The sequence below is a fragment of the Diadema antillarum genome, unplaced genomic scaffold (genome assembly GCF_040938485.1).
Source record: "Diadema antillarum isolate AM-2024a unplaced genomic scaffold, OU_Dant_1.0 scf00000167, whole genome shotgun sequence".
In the NCBI taxonomy this organism is placed as follows: domain Eukaryota; kingdom Metazoa; phylum Echinodermata; class Echinoidea; order Diadematoida; family Diadematidae; genus Diadema; species Diadema antillarum.
The window spans coordinates 2,818,270-2,845,343 of record NW_027271056.1 but is presented as its reverse complement, the minus strand read 5'-3'; the positions used below and the strand labels follow the sequence as shown (position 1 = coordinate 2,845,343).

The window sequence follows — 27,074 nt, the reverse complement described above, 5'->3', positions numbered from 1 at the left end:
AATTTTTTTTCTCTTCCTCCATATATGTGAGAATCATATCATATCATATGCCATGGTGTTCATACTATAAAGGCTAGATATCAATACCATTCAGTACGCTACCATTCCACTAACAACATTCATCTTGAATTTCTAATTTTCATCTGGGAAGTCATCATCACTTACATTGGTCTGAGCTTCTGTCTATATATGTAACATGGCATAAACACAGGAAATTTTTCATGATTACAGCAAGGGTTATGAAACAAATCAATATCATATTTTGAGACTACAGGTATGAAGCACTTACAGGGATGTTGATGGTCAAAGTGGTGTATAACAATCAGGTATAATTCCTTGTAACTTTTACCAACAACAAAAGCAAATCAGCACGACAGTGGTTATAATGCTAGTGTTTTCTTCAGTCTTGTTATCATATTTTTACTTGAATAGTGATGAATGCCCAAGAAGTATGGTCTTTATTTTCATTCATACAATTCAGCTTTTCAGGCTGTAATCTCATGGCAGTCATATGAACAAAATATTTCATTAATAGCACAAATACAAATGGCAAACTATTGAGAAACAATACACTGCAGTGGTGTGAAACAGTGATAAACATATGGCAGTGCAAGTATTGTCACAGAAAGATAGGCCCTACTAGCACATTTTAAGGCCTCGTTACACAATGGATACTTCTTCTATTCTACAGACTATGATTGTGGTCTCTGAAGACAGAGAGTAGAACAATCCCATGTTACTTAATAGACCCAAAATACCAAACAATGTCTTGAAACATTTTGTTTTTTCCCGGGATTTTGCTGAAAAAGACTTCAAAGTCAACAGAAGGAAGGAGCCTCTTGGGCCTTGATATTGACTGTGAGGAAATATTACATAAAAGATTAAACTTTGCTCACTCAAACATTAATGCAACAATTCAGGGAACACTCCTGGTGAAGCCAACGCAAGTATGGTAGGATTGTGAAATCTTGGCGTTTGAGTTGATGAATACTAGGTCAGGCCAAGTTGATGTGATTTAATGTAAACTCCTGTCCAAAAGGAAAACAAAACTATTCACTCTTGCATGAAAGCTGGCAGTCCGTAGATGACAGGGGAGTAACCAATGAGGTGCCTGAGTTTGCACGCTTGTCTGGCGGAGTTGAGTAAGCTGGCAAGCGAGTGGTTGTTGGCGGACGCTGCAGTGGGTCTACCTCCCGTGTTGAGCCACGCCTTCAAGAGGTATTCCAGGAAACGGTCGATGTCTCGGTCAGTGACATCCCACAAATTGGCAACAACGCATGGACTGTACACAGCATGGAAATGACAGAGAGTGTAAATAGCTTAACAAAGATCAGTGTCTCACTGCAAACTCTCTCACACTGGAGTGCACACAAACTTTCTTCCTCTCCATCTGTATGTAACTGGCATAGCTAAAGCTATGGTCACAGATGTTCGTAAGAACGATGCCTTCATATGAATGTCACTATTCGTACGAATTCTGGAGTTTGTTCGTTTCGTACGAAGTTTAAAAACAAGAAACCCGGGGGTCAAGCGCTCACCCGAGTATCGCAAGTTCACCTTCCATGCATTCTTGCAGACTCTTACCTGAGAACATTGGCAACTTGTGGTGGGGGTAGCTTTGAGAATGGTGGCATGGTGTCCATTTACATATTCCATCACACTGGTAAAAATACCTGCCAAGTACACTGTACTTTATAGAATGTTGGATTATGCAGCTTGGGAAAAAAGACTTAATCTTCATTTTTTATTAGAACTAGAGAAAAATATTATATAATATTCATTAATTTAGGAGGTTTGGACCCCTGGGGCCCCCAAGGAAAGCATGATGTCCATTCAAACACTTTGAGATCTTATCCCTATGGGCATGCTACTTGACAAGTTTGGTGAAAATCCATTATGTTGTTTTCAGCAAGAAGATGAAAATTTAGGCCTGCATTTGGACATCCCCCCCCCCTCCATCCCATCCCACTTCCTTGGGTCCTAATGGGGTGGGGGGGGGGAGGGCACCCCTGATTCTCCCATGAATAAACTTGAAACAACAGTCATCAATATACTGACTCATTGTATTAACTTAGCTCAATCACTTCCAGTTCTAGAGAAATCTGTAAAGATTCCTTACAGGAGGGGGAGGGGGGTGGGACCCCTGGGGCCCCCCAGGTGGAGCATGGTGCCCATTTGATGGGAATGAGATGCTTTCCCCCTAGGGATGCTACCTGCCAACTTTGGTGAAAATTCACAATGGCATTTTCAAGAAAAAGATGAAAATGTACAATTTGGGCCCCATTAGGACCCCTCCCCACCCCCCTCCCCTGGGTCCCAAGGGGGGCACCCCTGATTCTGCCATGAACAAATCTGAAACTACAGTCATCAATGTACTAATTCATAGTATTAACTTTATAGCTCTATCACTTCTGGTTCTAGAGAAGAAGATTTTTTAAGATTCCTTAATTTTGGGGGGTTTGGACCCCTCTGGGGGCCCCCCCAGGTGGGGTACAATGTATGGTGCCCACTTGAACAAATTGAGATCCTATTCCCCTAGGGATGCTACCTGCCAAGTTTGGTGAAAATCGGTCAAGGGGTTCTCAAGAAGAAGATGAAAATGTAAAAGTTTACGCACGACGGACAACACACGCCGGACGCCGGACGAAGAGCGATCGCAATAGCTCACTTAAAAATCTTGGACAAGACCATCGACCAGGCTACGAACTTAAGAACGGTCTACGAACGCTGGTTTCGTACGGCCTTCTTAAGAAGACCTTATGAAATTGTCTAAAAATCGTTCATACGGCGTTCATAGCAGTTCTTAATGGTATTTGTGGCCGAGCATAAGGTGGCAGGGGGATGATGATAATTGGTCCTCTACAGAAATTCTTACATCTTCTGTTTTCTGATAACTGTAATGAAGGCAAATTTTCATTGTAACTTTTACTTTGAAATCTGCTGGAAGCAAAATTTCCATTTGTGAATTACAAGTGGTACTACAATAGTGACTTTTCAAATTGGCATATATTGCTACCTGGCAATGTATATTGCACTGCAAGTTAGCAGTGTAGTAGTATGATCTCGGCCTAGAAAGCTCTTTTTTCAAGTATATATTTTGAAGAAAGAACCAAACTTGGAAACTTGGTGGGACTGAACGTAGCGTACATCATCCAAGTTCTTGGCAAAGATCATTCATTAAATTGAATACCTGGCACAGGAGCTTTCCCTTAAAACACATTGTCTTCATTATCTATCATCATTCATGTTACTGTATACAAACACACGTTTGCACAGTCTGTAAGAAACAGTGACTTGCTTTATTCAGCTTCTTCATTAGCTTTTTCAACAGACAAGATTGGAAGAGGAAGATGTATTGGTGCCATACAACAAATCAGGTTTTTTTTTCCTCTTCTTCTTCTTGCTTTATATATAAAAAGAAAGTAGGCTACATGAAACTCAAAGGACATCGTGCATACAGGGGACTCCCGTTATAACAAAGTCTTTGGGACCAGCAGTTTTCTTTCGTTATATCGAAATTCTGTTATAACCAAACAAATAAACACTAAAAGACAGAGAGTGGATAATGTTGCAGCCTGAATTTTTACTTCGTTATAACAGGAATTTCAATAACTGTGTTAACTATAACGGGAGAGCACTGTATGAGTATAGTGACGATGCACAATACTTTGTGGAAATGCATCTGTACGGATCCCATCCAGCACAAATTACAAAACTAATATTCACAGCAAATGATCAGCAACACTACATTTTGAGAAAATGCTCAGAGTCAGTGATTAAACTGAAATGAAATCTGTGTTAAGCAATCAGTATGGACGAGGATTGTCAGTGGAGATGAAGAACGCAAACAAATCACACACTCGAGTACATCATCAAATAATAAGCAGAGTTACCACCGAGTCACTAAATCACAGGATTCAAAAGATGGAAGTTTTTTGGAAAACGGTGTACATCCAAACACAGATTAAATAAATTTAATCTTAACACATATATGTGAATCAACCATTTTAATGAAAAAAAAATTAAGTTTTGATCGGCTAATAATTAGGCTAAGATTTGAAAGAACACACTGGGTGAAAATACACAGTTATGACAAACAGAACAGGTGCTACACAGAGTTACAGTGACGTCAAACAAATGGTTATGATCCTAGTACAACCTTCATGAACTCTTTTATTTGACCAAAAAAAAAAAAGTGTTGTTACAATAGATACATGTTAATGGAGAGGTTTTATGTTCTAACCTTTACACACAAAATCCTGAACACTCACATTTTATTAAGTCATAAAACACAGTAACATATTACTAGGGCCCCTAGGGGTCACGTTGCTCTAAGTCAATATCATTCAAACAAAAGCCAAATGCGGATATATACAGTAATAAATTGTACATGTATATGAGCAGTTGTATGACAAACCATTCACATCTGAGATTAGCGACATCTACATTTCGTATTTGTCAGTTACAAGCATGGGCCCTTGGTGAGACTAGAATAAGTCAACTACACTACTTGCATATCTAAAATGAATACAAAATGACAGGAAATGATCATGCTTAGAATGCCAGCACTTGTAGCAGGCCAAAGGGAAAAATGACATATCAAAATAACATGTTCCAGTACCCATAACTTCAGTAAAGTGGTCCTGATTGAGAGAAATTGTGTGCTAATTTAGTCTCAACTTGGAATACTTAAAACAAAGATGTGATTTGAGGTGTTCAGTTCATATTTCATAGAATGAGAGAGAGAAAAATGTTAACCATTTCAAGGCCAACAGAAAAACTTGTAAGACTTCTCTTTGATTTCTGTCTTCAGTCATAACACACACACACACACATAGACAGACGAACAAACACATAGACAGACACATACGCACACACCGACACCCCATTCCTACACAAAGTCGGGCACAGGAGTGCTGCTGAAGCTTAGGTTCCTTTGAGTCTCTTCATACTTAGAGTCAGGGGCTGCTGAGACCACACACACAAGGTGGTTGAGAGAGGCATAATTGTCATGGTAACATACACATGTACAGGAACTTCAAACAGAACAATATGCACAGCATGCGTTGCAGCTCCCAGTGCATACACTTCTATCATATTTAGCAAAGCATGTTATAAGAGGTAATAATTTTGTGATTGCGCAAAAGATAATTCAACCCCTTTTCTACAGATGCACCTTCAACCCAACTGGAAAAAAGTCCCTACTTCTGCGGAGCACTCCAAACGGTAGTGACCATTTGTTTTAAGGAGTTTAGAGCTCTTGAGGAGTGCTACTGAACCTAGCCTCCAAAAGGGACATAACTTTCCGAGAGTTTCAGGGCCCGACTGCCTGTTCTTGTCTGTTCATACAGAGTCTAAAGCATACAGAATTTAAAGTGCTTCAGGGTAGCATTTCATGAAGCATTTTGTCTGGCAAAGTTGTTGGACAAATTTGCTCTCAGCCAATCAGATGCAAGGATTTCTGTAGCTTGTGACAGTTTGTATGAAAACATCCAACCAAAACGCTTCATGAAATGCCCCCCAGGAGTGCTCCTGGAGCTCCCTAAATGTTCTATGTGAATGGGGTGACAGTGACAGACAGACAGACAGACAGACAGACAGACAGACAGACATCCCAGGCCCATAACTAAGGGGGTTCTGCGGAACCCCCGCCCTATTTGCCAGCAGCATCAAACGAACAAACAAACAAACAAACAAACAATGTGTAACATAACAGAACTGAACATAAACTTGAACTAAAAAGGTCCACTTTTTCTAATTTTCAACCCGCTCCCCCCCCCCCCCCCCCCACATAAAAATCCTAGTTAGGGCCTGTATCCCCTTACACACACAATGCATAAATAGATAGAGCAGAGTGTAAAAGCCAACATGCAGTACTCACCATTCAGCAAGTAGGTAGTTGAGAGCCATGCCGCTGGCATCAAGGCAGCCATTGACCTGCAGCTTGCCACTGCTGCAGCCAATCAGGAGAGTGGCTGCCCTGCACTTCAGTCTCTGAATGTCATCGCCAGTCAGGAATTCTCGACCTGTGCCGTGTCCGCAGAATCTGTGGATTGGTGTACATGAAAATAGCCACATTTCACTCTCAAGCAACCAAAGTACACGATACTGTAAATGCAGATCACATAGTACATCAATTTTCACAGATTTCATGCTATCTTTGGCTAGCACAAATTCTAAAACCTGTGAATATATCTTTATATTCTAGGCACATTTTGACAGGTTGAATTGTGCACATCATCAGCTGATAAATTCTACTACAGTAGTACTAAGAATATGTGTGCCTACACAGTACATACGTGTGTATGTGTCATGTAACATTCATTTGAGCGCATGCATGTTTTGCTGGCAAATTTTTGTTCAGGGTGTACATTTGAATGGATCATTTCTCTGTACTGGTACATCAAATTTTATGTGGGGAAATGCCAAAACAAATTCTGTCCTTTGTATATTGGATGAAAACATATTGTAGGAGTAAGTAATTGTAAAGCGCCAATCCAAGAATACACAAATATGTATTTGAGCCACCCAGCACAAAAGTAAGGCTGTATACAGCCATATAAAACAAACAAACAAATAAACTTAGGAGCTGTTTGAGTAGTTACACAGATCATCTCTTGACTGGAAGTTGCGAGTTATGTAATAATGCTGCTATTATCAAGATGGCTGAATTTAGTTCATGGATATTCTTCATTCTGCACAATTTGTGGTCATACATGCTTCCTCCATCATATACATCTCAATAGATCATCCATCTGATAACTAGCAAACATCCTGTATTAAGCTAATAGTGAAATGTTTTACTGTTTGGATTTTTTTCCCCTCAAATATACTGTCTTCCCCCTTCCCACATTCACACAAACAAAGACATAATGACAGACAGACAGACAGATAGAGATGTAAAAAACTGCACACACACAAACACAAATAAGCAGAGAATAATCCAATGTCTTTACTTAAGGTACAACAGTAAACCACAGTCCCCATGAGACAGGGGAACAGACATACTCACACAAAGAGATCATGATCGGCTAGAGCTGAGGTGAACTCGGGCTTGGTTGGTGCCCTGCCCACAACACCTTCCCATCCATTCTCCCTGTCATGGAAATAAATTTATGGCAACTTTCAAGATTCCAGGCATATTAAATTGAGAATAAGGGCATGGCTGCGTAGCATCGGGGGTTGGTATCACTAGACGGGATATGAATGCAGGCTTTAGTAAGAAGGTAACAGATGATATTTCTCATTTAGTCACTGTCTTAATAATTCCATACTATACTTTTTGTGGCATAATTATACATATACACCTGAAGTTTACTCAATGCATCTTTAGTAATTCTGAAGATACTGTGGAAGCAAAAAGTAAATGCTAATGGATGGACGGATGGACGAATGGGTGGATGGATGGATGGGTGAGTGGATGGATGGATGGATGGATGGGTGGATGGACGAATGGGTGGATGGATGGATGGATGGATGGATGGATGGATGGATGGGTGGATGGGTGGATGGATGAATGGATGGATGGATGGGTGGATGGATGAATGGATGGATGGATGGGTGGATGGGTAGATGGATGGGTAGATGGATGGATAGGTAAAAACAAGGCAATCGCCAAATTGTGTCTCGCCCATTCGCGTACAAGGAATTAATATTTTTTATAACTCCCAGAAGTTAAGTGACCTGCTTATGACCTTTGACCTTGTGGTGACCTTCAATACCCTAAGGGACATTTACCATCCAAGTTTGGTCACAAACGGACAAAGGGATCAAAAGTAATGAGCCATAATCGAAACACGCCATAAAAACTTAACATTGGGTCCTAAAAATTTGTTGACCCCTTTCTGTGACCTTTGACCTTGTGATGACCTTTAACTCCCCAGGGGACATCTACCGTCCAAGTTTGGTCACAAACGGACATAGGGATCAAAAGTTATGAGCCACAATCAAAACGCACCCTAAAAACATAACATTGGGCCCTAAAAGTTTGTTGACCCCTGTCTGTGACCTTTGACCTGTGACGACCTTCACCTCCCCAAGGGACATGTTCCATCCAAGTTTGGGCACAAACGGACAAAGGGATCAAAAGTTATGAGCCATAAACAAAATGCACCCTAAAAACTTAACATTGGGCCCTAAAAGTTCGTTGACCCCTGTCTGTAACCTTTAACCTTGTGGTTACCTTCAACTTCCCAAGAGACATCTACCATCACCCAAGTTTGATTGCCATTGTAGCAACATGTGCTGAGTTATGTGTGATAAGAGAGTCTTGCAAGTAAACTTTAACGTATGACCTCAAATGACCTTTGACCTTATCATGTGACCTCTTACGGCACCATAACATGAAGGTACCCCCAGTGCATCTATGACCCAAGTTAGGTTGTAATCCAAGCAACTTATGTGAAGTTATTTGTCAAAAGAGAGTCTTGCAGGTAAACTTTAACGTAGAAAAGAGGGTCTTGCACATACCCTTTAATATATGACCTCAAATGACCTTTGACCTCATCACATGACCTCTGACAACACCATAACATGAAGATACCCCTAGTGCTTCTATCACCCAAGTGTGGCTGCCATTGCTGTAACAGTTGCCAAGTTATGCATCATAAGAGAGTCTTGCAGGTAAACTTTAACATTTGTGACGGACGACGGACGGACGACGGACGGACGACGGACGGACGACGGACGGACGACGGACGGACGCCATTTGGATCCCTTAGTCTCGCCTTCACCTCTGGTGGGCGAGACAATAATCAAAAGCAACCCCCTAAAACAGCAAACATAAAGAACAAGAAGCATGTCTCCTAAATCACTGCATGGTGGAGACACCAAGCAAGCACACTGTAACAAATATTGAAATAAAAATTCCACAGACTGTATAGAGTAACAAACAGTCTTGGTCATATTATGGAAGAATTGATGTTCAGACATAATTATAACTGGCATCTATTAACCACAGGTAACTTGGTGATTTATTACGAGTATCATTCTTCCCAAGACTCTTACTTTTGGAACCATTCTTGGAATGTCTTTTGGGTGTTCAACAGGTCTCCTGTTGGATTCAGAATGAAATAGGTCTTCTTCGGGTCCACGCCATGGCCAAGGACACTGGCTTCTGACTGGCGGGCATGCAGGTGGTCCAACAAGAAGTGCAGGCTTGGTAGGCGGCACACTGGCCACTGTTGAAGAATGGGCAGGTTCTCCCATGGCAAGTGCTGTATTGCCTGCAGTAAGAGAAGACAGATATACATCAAGAAATTATTTAATGTAATTCTAGGAAAAAAACATGGCAACAATGTGCTTTCCATGGGAACAACCATTCGCACAATACGAACCTGAGGCAAGAAAGACACATTTGAAATACAGAGCGAGAAAATATTTGAATATATATTCCCTTATGATAGACGAAAACTTTAAGGATCGATTATGATTTGTATCCAGATATCAAAAATGGCCATTGACAAAAAAAAGAGGATTTAATGATTTAAATGTAAAGAAATTGAAGGAAAAAACAAACAGCCACAGTCACTGTAATCTATAGTGTCTACCTAATTCTCCTTGTCAATGTCATCACAGTCCAATACATTTCAGCGTTACACTTCAAATATATGTGACACATAACTGTACCCACAAAAAAAAAAAACCAAAAAAACCAAAATGGAATGTAAAAGCCTACCGCATCAAGTATGAGAATGACAGGATTCCTCTGGTCTGGTCTTGTCTCCTGCCACTCCTTGGCCAGGGCCTTGAGGGTCAGGGACAGCTGAGTGAGAGCGTCACTCCCTGGCTGGAGACCGGTCAGACTGGACAGGCCAACGTTGGTCTGCTGGCGGCTCAGGTGATCGTACGAGTCGATCAGAAGCTTCAGTAAAAGAACACACATAAATGGAGTCATGACAGTCTGACATAACTACAGATTTGCACATGAAGGAAATGCTAGATGTAAGAAAATTGCTTGCAAAATTCTAATCAGATTAGAATGCAAATTATGCCTAACTTGTTTTAGACCAGTTTGGTTGCAAGGGAGACCACATACATTCATTAACATCCATTCTTATCTAAATGTTAGGGATGAGAAATTCCATGTCACAAGTTAATTTGCATGGTGGTATTTCTTATATGTTCATGGTGACCTCAAAGCCATTGTATCCTCATAGGAATTCTATGCATTAAGAGTACACATATATGAAGTTTGCCATGTAGTCTGTACAAATTACCCCTTTGTTCCACAATACTGTATATGAATTTTGTGTTCGGACAAATGGGTTATAAATACACACACAGGGGCCGAAGGAAGCAGTCTGCTCCTAACGAACATAAACAAGAGCTCGCTATGTGACAGCAATGTGCACAACTAAAATGATATGTACCCACATGTTCATGTTAAAACTCAATTGTGTGTGTATTGTCATTGGTGAGAGTATTTTTGCATGTACTGCACACTGCACACGAGGGTAAACACTTCCAACACTGACCCATCGAAACCAGGGAGATTCTAAAGAGCAATCAAGGTTATACTTGTATGCTACATGCAACTCTATCTATAGGCAAATGTGACTCCCAAAACAGGGAGATTTTTAAATTCTCTTATCCAGTCATGAATAAATATTCAAAGCTTTCAGGAAGCCTCATGCAAAATCAGAGAGACGTGGCATCTCTGTGTCTGCCATGAGTTTGCCAAGAGATCATCACAGAGACTTGGTACAGTCAACCTTGTTTAAGTCGACCTGGCGTAAGCTAGCTAATCACCCAAGTCAGTCTTTTCAAACCCTCCTCTTTATATTCTACTGATTTTAATCCTTCATAAGCCAAATTTTCTCTAAGTCAAAGCTATTTCATCAGTCCAAACTGATTCAATTTAGGCAAGGATGACCATAATTGTAAGATCAAATTCAGCTGATCAAATTCAGTAAGCAGGGTGAGAAACACTCTCTAAACCCAATGACACACTTACCTCACAATGAGACATGCTCACATCCTTTTGCGACTCTTGCTGAATGCTCTTGTGGAGTTTCTTTGCAAGCTTCGATAGCTGGGATGCAGCTTTCTCGTTGCCATGGTTACCAAGGATGGCTCCCTTCCAGCAGCCAAGGAGATTGTTCTCCATGTCCTTTGTGAGACTCTACGAGAGACAAAAACTGAAACATGACTTCTGAAACCCACTAGAACTTGCAGACTCCATTCTAGTATACTTCTCTGTTCCACACTTGACAACATCTGTATATTACTCTTCTCATTATCAACATCATCATCTTTACTACACGATTCATCCACTCTTCAGTAAATGGTTATAAGTCCATTCCCAGCATCCTCATTAAACTTCCACAAATATTCGTCAACTGGAACCAAGAAGAGACTGAACACTAATGTATCAAAACATCGTTCATTACCACATATGGCTACTGCAGCAACAAAGTCCAGATGAGACCACTCATCTCTTCCTGAATAGACACTGTCTTCCAACAAAATTTAGAGCTCAGTATCACATACTGTCAGCAAACATGAAAGACAGTGGTCAAGGGGGTGGGGCAGCAATTACTCTACCCAAGAATACTGACCAATACAGAAAGAGTCACGGCACTCTACTGGGTACCTACCTGCATCTGTTCATCCAGTCTTTGCCTCGTGGTCCACCAGATCTTCTTGTCCGTCTCCTTCACCGTTTCCTTGCTCTCTGTGAGAATCCTCTCAAAGGTCTTGGTAATATCTTCACAGCCAGTCTAACAACACAAAGGATATAGGAATAAAAAAAACATCCCGGACCGTTATCATTCATACTTGGTGTCGTAGCTATTGAAAGTAACCTGTGAAAAAAAAAACAGTATAGTTCCTACAACATTTCATAACAAATACTAAATATCATTGTTTCCCGGTATTTGAAGAGAAATTTGAATTCTTACTGGAGTCAACTACCTATGAAAAGGGTTTTGTGCTATCATATGCAAAATGACAGCATGTATTGAAACTGAGAGATTAGCTGAGAGCCAATGCAGAGAAAGGCTTTTGTTTTTGCTAAAACTGAAGTTGGTAAAGGCCAGTTCACTGGTTTTCACCTATGACAAACATCCAACACTTGACCACTGGTGTATGCTTAGTGTTCTATCAGAAGTCTAAACATAATATGACTAAAGACGTTGCAACACAGTGCTATACATGAAGTTTCAGCGTTGAATAGGCAGAGCAATACTACAAAACGTGCATACCATACAACCTGACATCAGTAGTTGCATTTTAGTTTTGGATTCTTCCATGGCTTCCCTATGCCTGTATTGCTGTAGTCTTCACCGACACAAACCATTCATATAATAATTGCAAGCATGAATTATTGTTTTGTCATAGAATATCAAGACATAAAGTTTTTTTATTGACCATTAAAAAGTGTTACAATCTCCATACCATGGGCAGCTGAATGATGATGGGTTCCCTGCCTCTCTGCAGCCTGGTTACCACCAAGCGACTGCTGGTGGAGAGTGAATTCATGTCGGATGGCTTGCAGGAGATCACTGATAACTGGCAAACAGTGTACTCTGTCAGTGCACAACATAATTCATAACATAAGTCACAGGTGAACAGTGTATCAAATAAACTGCAACATAGGATACTCACATAAACTTAGAATGGGGGCAAATTGTGATAATGACATAGACCTACCAAAGTACAGAAAAAAATGTGGAAAATATTTGTTTCAAGTTTGTGTATGTTTTGACACTCCCGCTATTTCAGAACCACAGAGAGAAACTTGATACACTTCTACTGTATAGCCACAAAGCATATAGCATGCTAGACAGGACATGTAGGCATGAAATGACCATCTCATACCACATGTTCCACCAGTGGCAAAAAAAAACAAAAAATAAAAAATAAAAAATTGTGAATTATAAAATGCAATGACAACTTTTTAACACTACCAATATGCAGTTTAATCTCATCTGCATATTCAGTGCTTATAGAAATTAAGCTGAACATTGGTAGAGAAACAATATACCATATATTCACAGGAAAAATCCCTTACATATCTGTCATCTTTCAATATATCAGACATTTATTCTAAATTCTACCACGCCACGGTTGACTAAAAACGGACTACTACATACATCTTGTGAAGATGTTGACCATCGCGGTGAATACTATGACGATTGGGGAACAAATTAATCACTTGTATCGCGAAGAAAAACGTAGTGAGATGTATGACGTTTCGCCTGCTACTGCCGAGCTTCGTCAGGAACAATAAGACACGGTGGTGCGTGCATGCAGGTTATAGCGTGTATGCGGACGTGGTAGTGGGCACGCCACTAACGGGGCCGGGTCAGGCAGTGCGCCATCCTGTGTCAGCTGTTTGCTGCGTTCATGCGGACCTAGTTGGCAGCACGCCGCCTCACTCGCAGCGGGAAGCGGCGTGCTGCCAACTAGGTCCGCATGAACGCAGCAAACAGCGGACACAGGATGGTGCACTGCCCGACCCGGCCCCGGTAGCGGCGTGCCCACTACCACGTCCGCATACACGCTACAACCTGCTTGCACGCTATAACCTGCTTGCACGCACCGTCTCTTATTGTACCTGACGAAGCTCAGCGGTAGCGAGCGAAACATCGTACACCTCACTACGATTTTCTTTGCGAGACAAGTGATTAATTTGTTCCCCAATCGTCATACATATATCTTATCATACAACAGCTTATCTTAATAATCACCATGTTGCAGATAAATTTGCATATTTTAGGTAATATATTTCTGGAGCTGCAAAAAATATCATTCACCTGCAGGAAGCATATCCTTCAAGTCATTGATGATATTCTTGGCTGTCTTTTCTTCCTGGGTATTGAAGGTGAACAGTCTCTTGGCCTGGCTAAGCCTCTCCTCCTCCATCTTGGGAGACTGGTGGAGGGACAGGCCATCCATGGCTGACTGGAGGGTGGAATCTTCCTTCTCACTGGCTTTCCTAAGCTTCCTGCAACCACACAATGATTCACAGATTTATAACATACTGTAATTTTTACAAGATCCCTACTTATCTAGGCAGTGTTTGAAAACTTATTCTACCAATTTGCCAGTAATGACGACATACCTGCAAAATGAGCTTTAAACTTGTTTCGATGCCTTTACGGTGCTAGCTCTTCAAAGTGAATCATCATCAAGGTATTGAATAAAGTAGGTAATTATTGTATCTAAAAATGATGTTACTTTCCAGTGGCAAGCCATGGTCGGTGTCAGGCAATTAGGCAACATGATGTTTATGAGTTTTCTCCATGGGAAGGTGAGTTGGCTCAGTCGGTAGCGCGTCTGCCTCATGATCACGCGGCCCGGGTTCGAACCCGAGTCTGGACTGAGCAATGTTGTGTGTAAGCATACCGTCCCCTCTAGCAAGAGGCAAAACACTCTGTCCCTCAAATAGGACATTAAATGGAGGTCCCGTGTATGAGAGAGTAACAACTCATGCACGTAAAAGATCCCGCTTCATTCATTCATCGCAAAGAGCAGGGTGTTTAACCCGGTGAAGTGGTCCCACCTCACATCCAACTGGACCCCATGGAAGACCAGCTTAACGTAGCTGAATATGGGCTATCCAGCCATCTTCTCAGATGGAAAATGAACAAACAAACAAACAAACAAACAAACAGACTTAGCAAACTGTTCAATTAAAAGTGAATGGCAATTACAGAATGTTTTAAATACTATTAAACAAACAAACAAACAAACATACAAAAAGCTTGGTCACAATTTTGAGATAAAATTTGACATATATACTATTTTGAAATCGATGCCATCAGCAAATGAAATTGGCAGATTTGGAGACCCATGCAAGTAGGTGATTGTAAATAAACACATGATATATGTATTTTATAATTGCATTCCTTTCATGTACACATTTAATGCCTTTGATTAAGAAAACACTTTCTAAAGAATTTAATCCTTATTTTGCAGAGAAAACTAAGCAAGTAGAAAGAAAACTCATCACATCAGGAACATGACCTTGACTGGCCAACCATCATGGTTGGGCAGAACCATACAGTGATATTAAATGCTTACCTGAGTTTCTTGTTGAGACTAGCAAGCTTCTGATGTCTTAGAGTCACTGCTGCTGCCAGGGCCAGGTAGTGGCTGCTCTCCTCTGGATTAGCATCCCCGTGGCAAAGGGCTAGAAGCTGGCAGGTGTGGCGGTACATTGGGCTGGGTGCAATGTGCTTCATCAGGTTGAAGGCCTGATCCAGACTCTCTCGGATTGATGATACATCTGATAAAGGAAATGGAATGGAAATGAATTCATATTTGAATATGTAAAAATCAAAATATGTAAATATACTATAAATACTACACATAAATAATGGTATGTTTACTGTATTTCACGTGATTAAACTAACAATTAAATTCTAACAATTCTCTGAAGCTGGTTAATTTTATTGCTCCCCCCCCCCCCAATTTGGTTATAATTTTGTATTTCCTATGTCAATAAAGTTTGGAAGAAAGGAGAGATCTAACATGTCCCCTGACCTCTGCAAATCATTTTACAGTTCATGTGGACAGAATGAACATAAGTTGCCTATCAAGCTTTGACAATGTTAGCATTCATTATTTTGATGAGAACATTTCAACTGAACATATCTTTGCAAATGGTCATTCTTAACATAATTTTTATGTGATTACAAGACATTGTCCCAAGCGATAGTTATCAATAAGTGATTACTGAGAAAAGTTACCTGAATTGTGCAAAGCACTATTAGCTGTGGTATCTGCTGCAGGGATAGTGGCCTCTGTGGTTCCTGGTCTGGACTTCCTGGTTTGTTTCTTGAGGTCCTTGCTGCCTCCCCTGTTGGTCTCAACCTCTTCCTCATCAAGCACCACAACCTTTGGCTTAGTCTTTCCTGTAGTTTTTCTGGCACCTCTGCCACGTCTCCTTCCATTCCTGGTGGCGTCCTCTGAGTCTGATCCTCCACGAGGCACTTCGATGTCATCAAAGTCTTCTGTGGCACCGCATGGGAGGGAACCGATGCTCACTTCTGGTTCGGCAGCTTCTGGTGGGCAGGAACTAGTAGATATATTTAATTCTGCCGAGGGAGACAGCACTTCAAACGGTGACATCAATGACGTCTCAAGTGTAGAACCTCCTGTCAGCGAGACATCACTGAGGCCTTCAGAGATTGACACTTCTGGGCCGGTCTTGTCAAAGGTGAAGCGTAGAGGCAGAGCTGATGCCGCACATGGAGAGGGAGAGGATGCTCCTGGGGAAGAGTCTATGAGGAGCTTGACTTCCTCAACTTCATCGCATGCAAATTCATAATCATCCACTGTGCGGGGATCTGGAATCCCTCTGGCAGTTTCGATGTCACACATGGCTGCTGATTTTGAGGCTCTCCCTCTCCTTCCTTTGGGCATGGTCTCCTTTGGAAGAGTCTCAGCGGTCGATTCTTTACCTCTTCTCCCCCGCCCTCTCCTGGGTTTTGATTCAGCTTCATTTACTATATCTACAGACTTGGTCTTTACCGAGATTTCTGTCATTACCTCATCCACCATCTGTGATATTTCTGCATCACTATTTGCCTCAAGGGTGTCCTCGTTTCTTGCTTCCTTCTTCTTTGCACCCCGGCCCTTTCCTCTTGAGGTTGTCTTGGTCGTTGCTGTGGAATCATTGTCCCCTTTGTCTACAGACGTGATTTTGTGGGGGAGAGCTCCTTTTTTACTTCTTCCCTTTGCCCTCTTTTTTACATTATCAGCTGCAGATTCGTCATCAAAACTAAATATTCCTTCGAAATCTTCCTTGGTAGGAACATTTTGAGGTAGATCACAATTTGAATTGGTAGCTTTGCTTGCCTTCCTTTCCACTTTGAAGGTCATGGCACCTTTCTTGGATGCCACCTGGAGGGCAGTTTTTGGCCTGGCCCTGGCACGCCCTGGCTTCCCCTTGGCTTGTCGTTGCTCCTTCACTTCTGACTCTTCACTACAGGTCACGTCATCAAAGAGACCAAACTCTTCGGAGAGGTCGGCACCCTTCTCTGAGCCCCTGGAATCTCTCTTGCGAGTCACCTCCGGTCTGGTTGAGGAAGTATCCAGCATACTCTGGAACAAGCGGCAGCTGGGTCCGGCCCCTGCAGCAGTAGAGCCAGTCTTGCCGGAGACAGAGAGGTTGAGATTGCCCAGCCTGCTGGCAACATCATCGATTTCGGTCTCATTCCCAGAGTCCCCCTTGTTCCCACAGATTACTGACCACGATGAATCAAATGGCATGGGAATGCTATTCTGTCCACTTTTCTGCTGAATCTTGACGATGGCGGAGTAGTAATGAAACGATGCCACCAAAGCTGCATCGTGTGCTAGCATTGCAGAGTTCTGCTCACATTGTGTAATACCTTCACTGATGACTGATGTTGCCTCAGCAATGTTTCCAGCTTCAATCTCAAGTTGCACCTGAGCTGAAAGTAGAACTCCTAGGGTGTATTCATGAGCTGTCCAAGAAAAACGCTGATTTACAGAATCACCGAGAAATGTTAATCTGTGCTCAAGAGCTTGATGGAGCTTTTCTGCACACCATTCCAAAATCTGCCTGGCTATTCTGATTGCTGACAACCCCTCCTCATAGTCAGTAAGAAGCAAACAGTATCTGGCAAGACTCAGGTAGTAGTTACTATCCAGTTCATGCAAAGAAATGTCTGTGCACTGGGCACATGAACAGTCTTGATGATGGGTGGTATATGAGGGTAGCTTTGCCAGAGTGGCAGGAGCGGGCCTCAAGCTGGGTGAATTGCTCATGTCTGTGCTGACACAGTCTGCCAACGACTTTGAGAAGGAGAATGGCCTTGATCGAATGAAGTTTTCCTCATCATCACTCTCCTCTGCCTGCTCTGACACCGATTTTTGCCCCTTAGATTTTGTTTTTTTCTTTGCCTTTCGGCCAACTGCTTTCTCTTTCTTGCTCGTAGGTTTCTGATGTGTCTCTTGATTGTTTGATGTAATAACAGACTTCAGTAGGGTAAGTGTCGACTGGACTTCCTCCACCTGACCCCACTTCACCTGGACGGTGACCAACTGCTGCAGATACCTTGCATACCTAGGAAGATTCAATGTATTTGACATTTGCATAACTAGAGTATGTTCTAAAACTCCACATAGGAATACAGAGCAAGAGTCATACAACCATATAATATGTACCCCCTTGGGCTATGTTGTTTTCAACCCAAAACCCTGTAGGGATTGCAGGTATACACCCCATCAACTATCATAGATAGATGCCTTATCTGTGACTGATCAATTGTTTTAGTAATACTGCATCCAAAACATGGTGTCAGAAGATCAAAATCAATATTTCTAGAAGCATCACATAAAATGATTATAATTCAGAACACGACCTTTGACCATCACCTTCACACACAATATCTTGCCTATGACAACAGTATTGTCTGCTGCATCATTAAGAAGCGTTTAAACTTTTCACCACATATTAGCATTGCATAGGATTCTAAAGAGCAAGTTGCTGTTACACAGGCAATCATACTGACAACAACACAGTTTTGTCTTCACCTAATACTTTCTCTCTGAAAGAATAAGTAGCAGGCACTGTCATACCAACACAAACACAGGCCACACACCTTCTTGGGAGATGGAACTTCTGTGACAGTGTCATGCCCTCTGTGATGTAGCACTGGGCTTCCCTGACACAGCCCTGCTGAGAGAAGCAGTCGGCCACTTGAGACAGAGACTGCAGCATGGAGGCAAGCGCCTGCCATCTGCTCACCGACTGGTTCCCTGGAGCAATACAAATAAAATAAAAGTATTAAAAGGAAAAAAATGGGTTTGTCAGACTCACTGTAAAAATGTATCACAGTATGAAAAGACGGTATTGAAACTGTTCCATTTAGAAGTGAAGTTCACATATTTGGCCTTGTCCAGACACACTTGTTACATGCCTGAAGTCGAAATAAAAATCTGCAACATACCAGGAAACGTGGTAGAAAACACGAAGCTGTAATAATACTTTTAAAAAGTGGCGGACAATCTAGTTGCTCTTTAGCCCTCAATCACAGGTACTCTACCCCTTTGAGAAAATGATATTCAGAGAGTGTGTGACGTTTAATGAATAGCTTTAAGCAAAAAGTGTATCTACAAGAGGCACACTTTGTCGGGGGGGGGGGGACCTAACTATGTACCTAAATCTGCAGAGGATGTTGATGTTGTCGATTTGTCTTTGTCCCTTGGGTCACTGCGGGTCTCCATCCCTGCTCCCATAACAATCTTGGCCACTCCCATCCGAAGTCTCATTGCCTCGAGTTCGAGGTCACAGGGTGAAAGATCCTCTCCGTACTCATCCTGAGAGAGGGAGTCGAGCCCAGGCGTCCTGAGACTTGTGGGTATGGCGAGGTAGGCTGACTGAAGCTCTTTGGCTAGGGCTGTCCTGAGGTAGGTTCTGCAGCTCCTGTGCCCACTGGTCGTAGCTGAATGGTTCAGGTACTCTGAAAAAGTTTCTTCAAACTCATGTACCTATGTGTGAGGTGAGAGAAACAAAGGAGGCAGATACTATTTCATATCATGATTTTCATTTGGAATGCCCTATTGTCTTCCTCCCCAAACATACATTCACTAAATATAGAGAATAAAAAGTTGACATATAGTTTGTTACTTTATTTGCTGACATAACATAAAGAAATAAAATAAAAAAATAAAAAATTCTGTATCATTTGAAACTATCTACCTGTCCTGACAGAAGGAGAACCGCAGCTTTTGATAAGACAACCTCAGCAAACACACCGGTAGATCCTTTGGACTCAGAAATGGTTCTGGCCACCTCCTCAGCCCTACTGATGATCACCGACCCCTGACTCACGTGTCCAACCTTGGCCAGGAGTCTTGCAAGACGTGCATCAGACTCGACGGCTTGGAGCGGCATGCAGGTGGAGTGGGCCAGCTTGCTGACCATACTCAGAACCCAGATCAATTCAACCGTCTGTAGAGAAGAAAGTAAAACTTACACTTTCAGACACATATCTTTACACTCAAAACCTACTTGATGCCACTATTTGGGTCCAATGTATTCAATGAGTATCACTCTGCGTGATCAACATTGATCTACCTCTTTTTTATCAAACTAAATGAGGAGTGTCTACTACATGACAAACAGATTTTGTATAAGCCCAGATGCCAATTCAAGTCCACACCTGTTATTACCATGTGATGGCTAGGCATGAATTAAAATAGCTCTAAATTCTACCACATCTGACACTTCATTTCACTAAGAGTTTACCTTATCAGCTGCATCCAGCACATCCGCTGCTAGCTGGAGACACTGGATGGTGGCTTGGGGGTCCTGGAAGCTGGACGGTTCAGATAGTTCCTGGTGGAGCGCACTGGCCCACAGCTCAAGGGCAGCCTCCAGGTTTGCCATGAGGCAGGTCTCCTGGCTCACAGAGATGGAGACCTGGGTCTCATCATCCGGGATTGTCAGTGAGGACTCCTGTTCCAGGTCCATGGCCACATCATATGAGGTTGATGCTTGGCAATGCTGCAATGAAATGAATACCACACATGCTAAAATGGACCATGTGTAATACCAACAGGAATGGTACTTCATATTTTGCAGAGAAAAACAGGCAACTGAATGAGCCACATTATAGGGAACCTGACATTGTTATTTTATCAAACAACCATCATAGGTCACTTTTGAATCTTGAATGAAACCTTTTTTTTTCTAATAGAGCATAGTGACCTCATCTAACAGCTCTGAGAAAATAATTGCATTTACTTGTTGCATGGGAATACTGTCATTTGTGCAGCTAAAAAAAAACCAACCCCCCCCCCAAAAAAAAAAAAAAAAAAAAAAATGCCAAGTTACTCTCCACTGTGTTGCTTGATGAGCAATGAGTATTAGTAAGCTAGTAGATGCTAGGTAAAAGATTGAACAGCACACCAACACCTACCTGTATTTTGGTTTCCAACTGGCAGAGGTACAGCCAGAACTTGGCCTGGGCCAACAGATCAAGGTAGTGTACGTCATGCGCCTTTGGAGTCTGACTCTTCAGTAACTCTATGGCTTGCATGCAACATTCCTCTGGGGAACTGGACACATTTCCAAATGATAAAAATGAGATAGCATGACATCACTTATGCCACAACGTCCAGCGTCATCTCCTTCAATTGAGACAATACTATGGAACGACTGTCAGATTTCGCTATCACACTGTGTACTGTATGGAACAAAGTATGCTTTCCAAGCACCCCAACAATCTTCCACAACTTGCAACAGAACTATGAATGCTAATGCCATTTAAGACAAAAATCATCAATTTGAATAATACCAAGTAACCTTGCTTACTTGTTGATGCTAACAATACATCATCAAAATTCTTTACAAAAGGCATTCAACATTTGTGTAGGTCCAACATATGCTGCATAAAGCCCCAAAAGAAGCACATTCAGGCAGAACGAGCAAGAAATGGATACAGAACCATGCAAGCAGGACACCAATGGCCATTCTCACCTTTCTCTTGCCACGTCAGTCGAATAGAGCAGCTGAGCCAGCTGAATAAGAGCAGTCGCCCTCTCCATCTCCCCTCCTTGATCGGGGCAGGCTCTCAAGAGGTCATGGATGACTGCACACTGCTCTACAGATGTATCATGCCTGCTGACAAACAGGGGTCGATTCTACATGGTCAGAGTTAGCTAAAGCCATTGTGGCAGTACAAAGGACACATTTCTAGTGGAGAAAATTCACTCTGGGAACAAACTCAAAGCAGTTTTTTTTTTTTCACATAGTGGAGGGGGATGACTAACCTATCCATCTATTTATTTATCTATCTATCTATCTATCTATCTATCTATCTATTTATTTATCTATCTATCTATCTATCTATAATCTATCTATCTATCTACCTTTATATTTACAAGAAAGTAGAAACAACAGCCACTTATGAAAGGACATACATAATCTGAGGCAAAGGTGACAAAGTGTCAGATTCATGTTAACAAATGTTTGATTTGCACTGAAATAATGGGGTCTGGGGCAATTACCCCCTTCGCAATTACCCCGGCCCCTTCCCCTGGCCCTAATCCTAATCCTAATCCTGATACATGCAAACACAATGAAAAAGATACCATTACATGGATCTTGAAATATTATCATTAAAAAAATATCTTATCTTACCTCTGGGTTTTGTACACTTTAAGCTCAGCATGAAGAGAAGTAGTAATGACCGACAGCTGGCTCTCGGTGAAGTCACTTTCCATTTCTTGGCACTCGCTCAGCAGAGTCCTATGACACAAAAATAAACACTGACAGTTGACAGGTTTGCAAAAAAAAAAAAAAAAAAAAAAATTCATGTGCTGAATACAGCCAAATAATAACTGGGGCTACATCCCCGTCATCCCATCCCATGATTGAAACTACAGTTTGTATAATATGATCAATGGAGGTAGCACATTCAGTGTCATAACTATCAAATAAATGTGTTGATCCTCCTTGCCTGCTTGCTCTGCTAGTTTACATTGAATTGTGGCTGGTACTGAGTAAAATTTGAAACTTACCTTGAACATTCTTTATTGTATTAAAATATTCTCATTTGAATTTCACAATCACATTCATGAATGCGTTGTGATATCTTGTATATATATATCTCCTGAGAATGACTGCCTTGTAAGATGAACCATGCATAAAAAATGAACAACAAATGAAGAAGAAACAATTTCAATCAATTCTGTACCATTTGAGGAGGCTACATTGCAGTACAAATGGAAGCGAAGCAAAACTCATCATTACTGTAGCATGAAAGTACTCTATCAGTCAGTAGGCAGCAGGCCCATACATGGATAAGAACAATAATATGAGACATTTCACGGGCACAGGGGATGATGAAAGTGTACTGTACCTATCCCTAAAGTTGGGTTCGTCCAGAGTTTTCAGGGCATCCCTCTTGGCCTTGACCCACTGCTCTGCCCTGCTGCTAATGTCCTCTGCCACAAGACCTGGGATCACCAAGAGGCCCAGAGCCACAGTTGTCATGGCATCGCGGTGGTTCCCTGACCTCCTCTGGCAGTCTGCCAGCAGTTCATACTTCTTGGCCAACTGAATCTGTCACAAAGCAATGCACACACAAAGTTGGCTTCATAGTTGTCTTCTGCTCTTAATAAAAAGTCAATACTCTCCTCTACAAGGCAATGTCCACTTTCTAGACCACATAGGCACAATGCAATTGCAAAGCAAAACCTTATCATTCACAGAGTTTGAGATAGGACAAACAATGCAAATCTGTCAATGTCACAATATGCGATTGCCAGTGACCTGTTGGCAGCTAGCTGTACGGGGATTAAGTCGCATGAAATGGCCTCTGGTCACAATGACTCAATACACAGGTGGAACACACAGTCAAAAAGAAATTAAGAGAGTGAATAAAATGTAATGTAGACTGCATAACTGGGATAAGTGAAATATTCAGCAGTTGTACTCATTTGTTGGTAGTACACATGTTGTTGGGGTTTTTTTTTTCAGTGGTGTTTGACTGAGGTGTTTAGTCTAAGACTTTTTTATGCAGTATGTGCTACATTCCCCTGGCCAAGTCACCTGGGAGTAATCAGAGCAAGTTATGAATAATGCATGGCAATGTACAGAATCAAATTCTTTTTTGGGCATCACCGGAGCATTCCTTGATGGTCTGTAAGAGACAGTAGACCCCACTCCAAAGAAAGATGGTTTGCTAGAAAACCTTTACCATATCACTGCATGCACGAGCATTGGAAGTATAGAGTGGGTGGGGTCGATGAGGAAGACGGATTTAGCAAAGTATCACCTCTTGAACTTTCTTGACATCCAGTCCTTGTTCAGTACTGCACCATAACTGCAGATGCTCACATGCCAATTTAAGCAAGGTTTGAGACACACCATAGCATGATTTCTTGTAGCATATCAGCCCAAGGTTGTAGGCACTGCTTCCTGTGAAATACAAACAAGAGATTACACACATATCCTTCATGTCCATCCCTATAGGGGAGGCAAATCAAAGAATCACAACAAATCTGGAGAAAAAAAAATCTAACAAAAAAATCTGACAAATACAAAAAAAAAAAATCTTAAACAAAAGGAACAGATATATTCAAATTACAAATACATGCTGACATGAAGAGCAGACAGTGGAACACGAAGAGAACGAAGGAATATCATAATAAATTATAAATCAATATAATACACCATAAGCAATCTATAAGATATGTTACCACATAAATATCAATGTTGATCAACCCCTGTGATTTCTAAGGATTTTAATAGCTACATTAGTGAGGAATAAGTAGCTAGAAAAGGTTATGTGTGACATTATATGTTGTAGATTAACACTATATTCATTTTAAAGAAATTGTGCCCTAAACATAAGTTCTGTTGATTCATATGAAGAAAGCACACTAACCTAACCATCTGTGCTCGTTGACTGAGATTACGCCACCGCCCCCTGCTGAGACATCTTCCATGATAGCTTTAGTTCTCTTGCAGACAGTAATGGCCCTACTCCCAGAGTCATCTCCCTTGACTTCTTCATTCATTGGTTGCTTTGTAGTGTTGAGTTCCTGGACAGCCAGGTTTGCGAGAAAGTTGAGAGTTGTAAGCTGCTTGTTGACCAGCTTGGTGGTGAAGTGACTAACCGTCATGCCACGGTAGCCATCCGTTGGGTGCTGGAATAAGACTTGGAGATGCTCCTTATATGACTGCAGTACATCAACATACATGAGAAGAGTTTTGTGTGATGCATTGTATATGGCGGCAGTACCCTCAAACTCTCCTTTGCTGAGGAAATTCTCAAGGCGCTTCCTAAGCAGCTCATACGAGTCCACCATGGGCTGGAAGAGGGCAGCCTCTACACTTCCTATTTCCACAATCTTTGCTATGACATCATGTGTGCGCTCTAACTGCTCAACTATTGAGGTTAGATGCATCCCACCATTGTTCAGCTTGTTGGTTCCCTTTCCCCTTGCTCCTTTTGACTTGGTGCTTTCACATGCAGAGGTAGACAGTGAGCAGGATAGGCCAACATTGTCACAAATTGCACTAACAAGTCTTATGGTGACAGTAAACTCTGATTGCACTTTACTTCCGCTAACGCATTTTCTCACTCTTGCCAACATATCCAAAGCATGATGTGCTCTGCCAGATGCAAAAGAGTACTTTGCAAGCTGCAGAATCACTTCTAGGGCTGGACCAAACATCTTGGAGATATCAGAGACTGGTGGTCCTTTAACAAGCTTGCTCTCCAATGTCTGAAGCAACCCCTTTGCAACCCCATCAAAAAATTCAAAGAGACGTTCAGGGCATGCCGCCTCCTTCCCTGCGTGCCTCTCAAATTCTATCCCGGCCCTCAGTGCCCTTTCCGCAACCCAAGCACTCTCGTGGTTGGTCAGCATCAAGAAGGCGAGTGCCATGTTGCGAGCATCCAGAACTAGCTCATGTCTGGCACCAGTTTTCGATGAGACTTCAATCTGGGCGCACACCTTCCATAGCTGGTTGAAAGCCTGCTTGGCGATTGTGTCAAACTCATTGTCCACTCCATCTGCATTCTCAAACCTCGGCCTACTGATGGCAAGTTGCGCGAAGAGAAGCTTGGCGAAGGACATAGCGTCCATCAGCAGGCCCTTATTGGCCAGCTGCATCATCATGTGGAACAACAGCTTCTCCAGTGAAAGAGGGGTGATCTTCATCTGTGACTGTGCTACCCTGATGCAGTCATAGCAGGTGTGCGCCACGCTGGTGACAGCAATCAGGTGCTTAGAGCCCAGTCCCAGGCTGCTAGTAGTCTGAACACAGGCACGGAGCAGTTTCATTGCAGTCAGCCCATACTTGCTGGCAATCTCACAACTGGGTTGTTTGACTTTACCAACAGGTGCAAAGTATACCTAGCGAAAGACAAACAAAATGTAATCTGTAATTGCAGTAGAATTTTAGTTTCTAACAGTGTCAAGATGAATCAAGATTGGCATTATCATAAAATCAAACTGCAACAGGTTTTGTGATGATAATGACTTGAAAAACAAATTGGATATCAGCTGGAAGGGTCCTCAAATTGAATGTAAGAACACATTATAAATCAGAATTAGACATGCATGTCTGATTAGTGTCAGCAGGCAAATATCATTATACCCACTTGCACATCCTTAACAAGATTGTCAGTCTGTGTGCCATCTCTCAAGCGCTGAAGAAGCCTTTCACCTTCCATGGCTTCTGTACGTCAGCCTCTTCTGGATATCAAGGTTCAGCCCTGCAGTGTGCACATGCAATAGATAAAGGATCAGACTAGAGCATGAAAAAAAAAAATCACTGTCAAATAATCATCTTATCCATTTAAAATGTCAGTCTGGAGATTCAATCGCAAATACAGAGACTCCAACTCTCCCACTTTCGACGGGAGGTCTCCTGCCAAAAGCCCATTTTCGCAAAATCTCCCGTTCTCCCGCTTGAGATTTAATTTCTCCCGCTGAAACACCTTTTTTAAAACTTGGGATCAAATTTTGATGAATCCAAGGGGATTCAAGATCTTTAACATATGTCTTCATATGATAATTTACGATATGAAGTTGTATCACACCAAAATAGATTAAACGAACTTAGTAACTATTTTACTTAGTTTCAAGCATGAGACTGCGTACAGTGATTTTGCATTCTTAACTGGGGATTTGATAATGTCAAAATATTACTGAAAAACACGATAATAAAAAAGATCAACAGCAAAACAATACCGTAAATTATAAATGCACATTGGAAAAGCATTGCATGCATTTCACACACACGTATTGTCAACGGAGGGTAGGGGTGTTGATTTCAAAATTACGGTGCAACTGAGTGCATCAAAATAACCAACGCGTTTGAAGCAGTTATCTTGGTCTGGACTCTTGGAGCGTGTTAACCCCGGAGCGCTCCTTGTACATACTGTAGTTATACTATAGTATAATATTGTGGGAGCCAACGCGTAGCGTTGGGGCTGGTCGCAGTTAGGAGCATGTAACACTGCAAATCACATTTTTAACGTGCGCTTGTGAATTCAGAGTGTTTTCTTTACATGTGAGTAAAATATCAGGCAAATTGTGAGATATTTTAAGTAATTTTATCTATTGATAGAAAA

The 27,074-nt window shown here is 41.8% G+C and overlaps 1 protein-coding gene across 1 annotated transcript; it reads right to left on the bottom strand.

The window, feature by feature from the left end:
* Window positions 1-904: 904 nt before the first annotated feature.
* LOC139722614 (separin-like) lies at window positions 905-26,183 on the bottom strand. The gene is made up of 22 exons (XM_071633916.1): window positions 26,100-26,183; window positions 24,375-25,851; window positions 23,763-23,905; window positions 22,845-23,047; window positions 22,124-22,231; window positions 21,461-21,601; window positions 20,901-21,039; window positions 20,228-20,485; window positions 19,679-19,930; window positions 19,137-19,467; window positions 18,579-18,735; window positions 15,696-18,040; window positions 15,028-15,232; window positions 13,758-13,948; window positions 12,397-12,527; window positions 11,598-11,720; window positions 10,955-11,122; window positions 9,677-9,862; window positions 9,007-9,224; window positions 7,013-7,096; window positions 5,882-6,046; window positions 905-1,282 (listed from the first exon to the last, which is right to left on the bottom strand). Exons 1-22 carry the CDS (start codon window positions 26,169-26,171, stop codon window positions 1,054-1,056), a joined length of 7,326 nt encoding a protein of 2,441 aa, XP_071490017.1. The 5' UTR covers window positions 26,172-26,183; the 3' UTR covers window positions 905-1,053.
* Window positions 26,184-27,074: the final 891 nt, after the last annotated feature.

Coding starts and splice junctions, on each gene's coding strand:
- LOC139722614 (XM_071633916.1), bottom strand. CDS start 26,171: ATGGAAGGTGAAAGGCTTCTTCAGCGCTTGAGAGATGGCACACAGACT. Junction 18,736..19,136: donor AACATCCTCTGCAGATTTAG/GTACATAGTTAG, acceptor GTATTGCTCCAG/GGAACCAGTCGGTGAGCAGA. Junction 13,949..15,027: donor AGTCTCAACAAGAAACTCAG/GTAAGCATTTAA, acceptor GTGTGGTTGCAG/GAAGCTTAGGAAAGCCAGTG.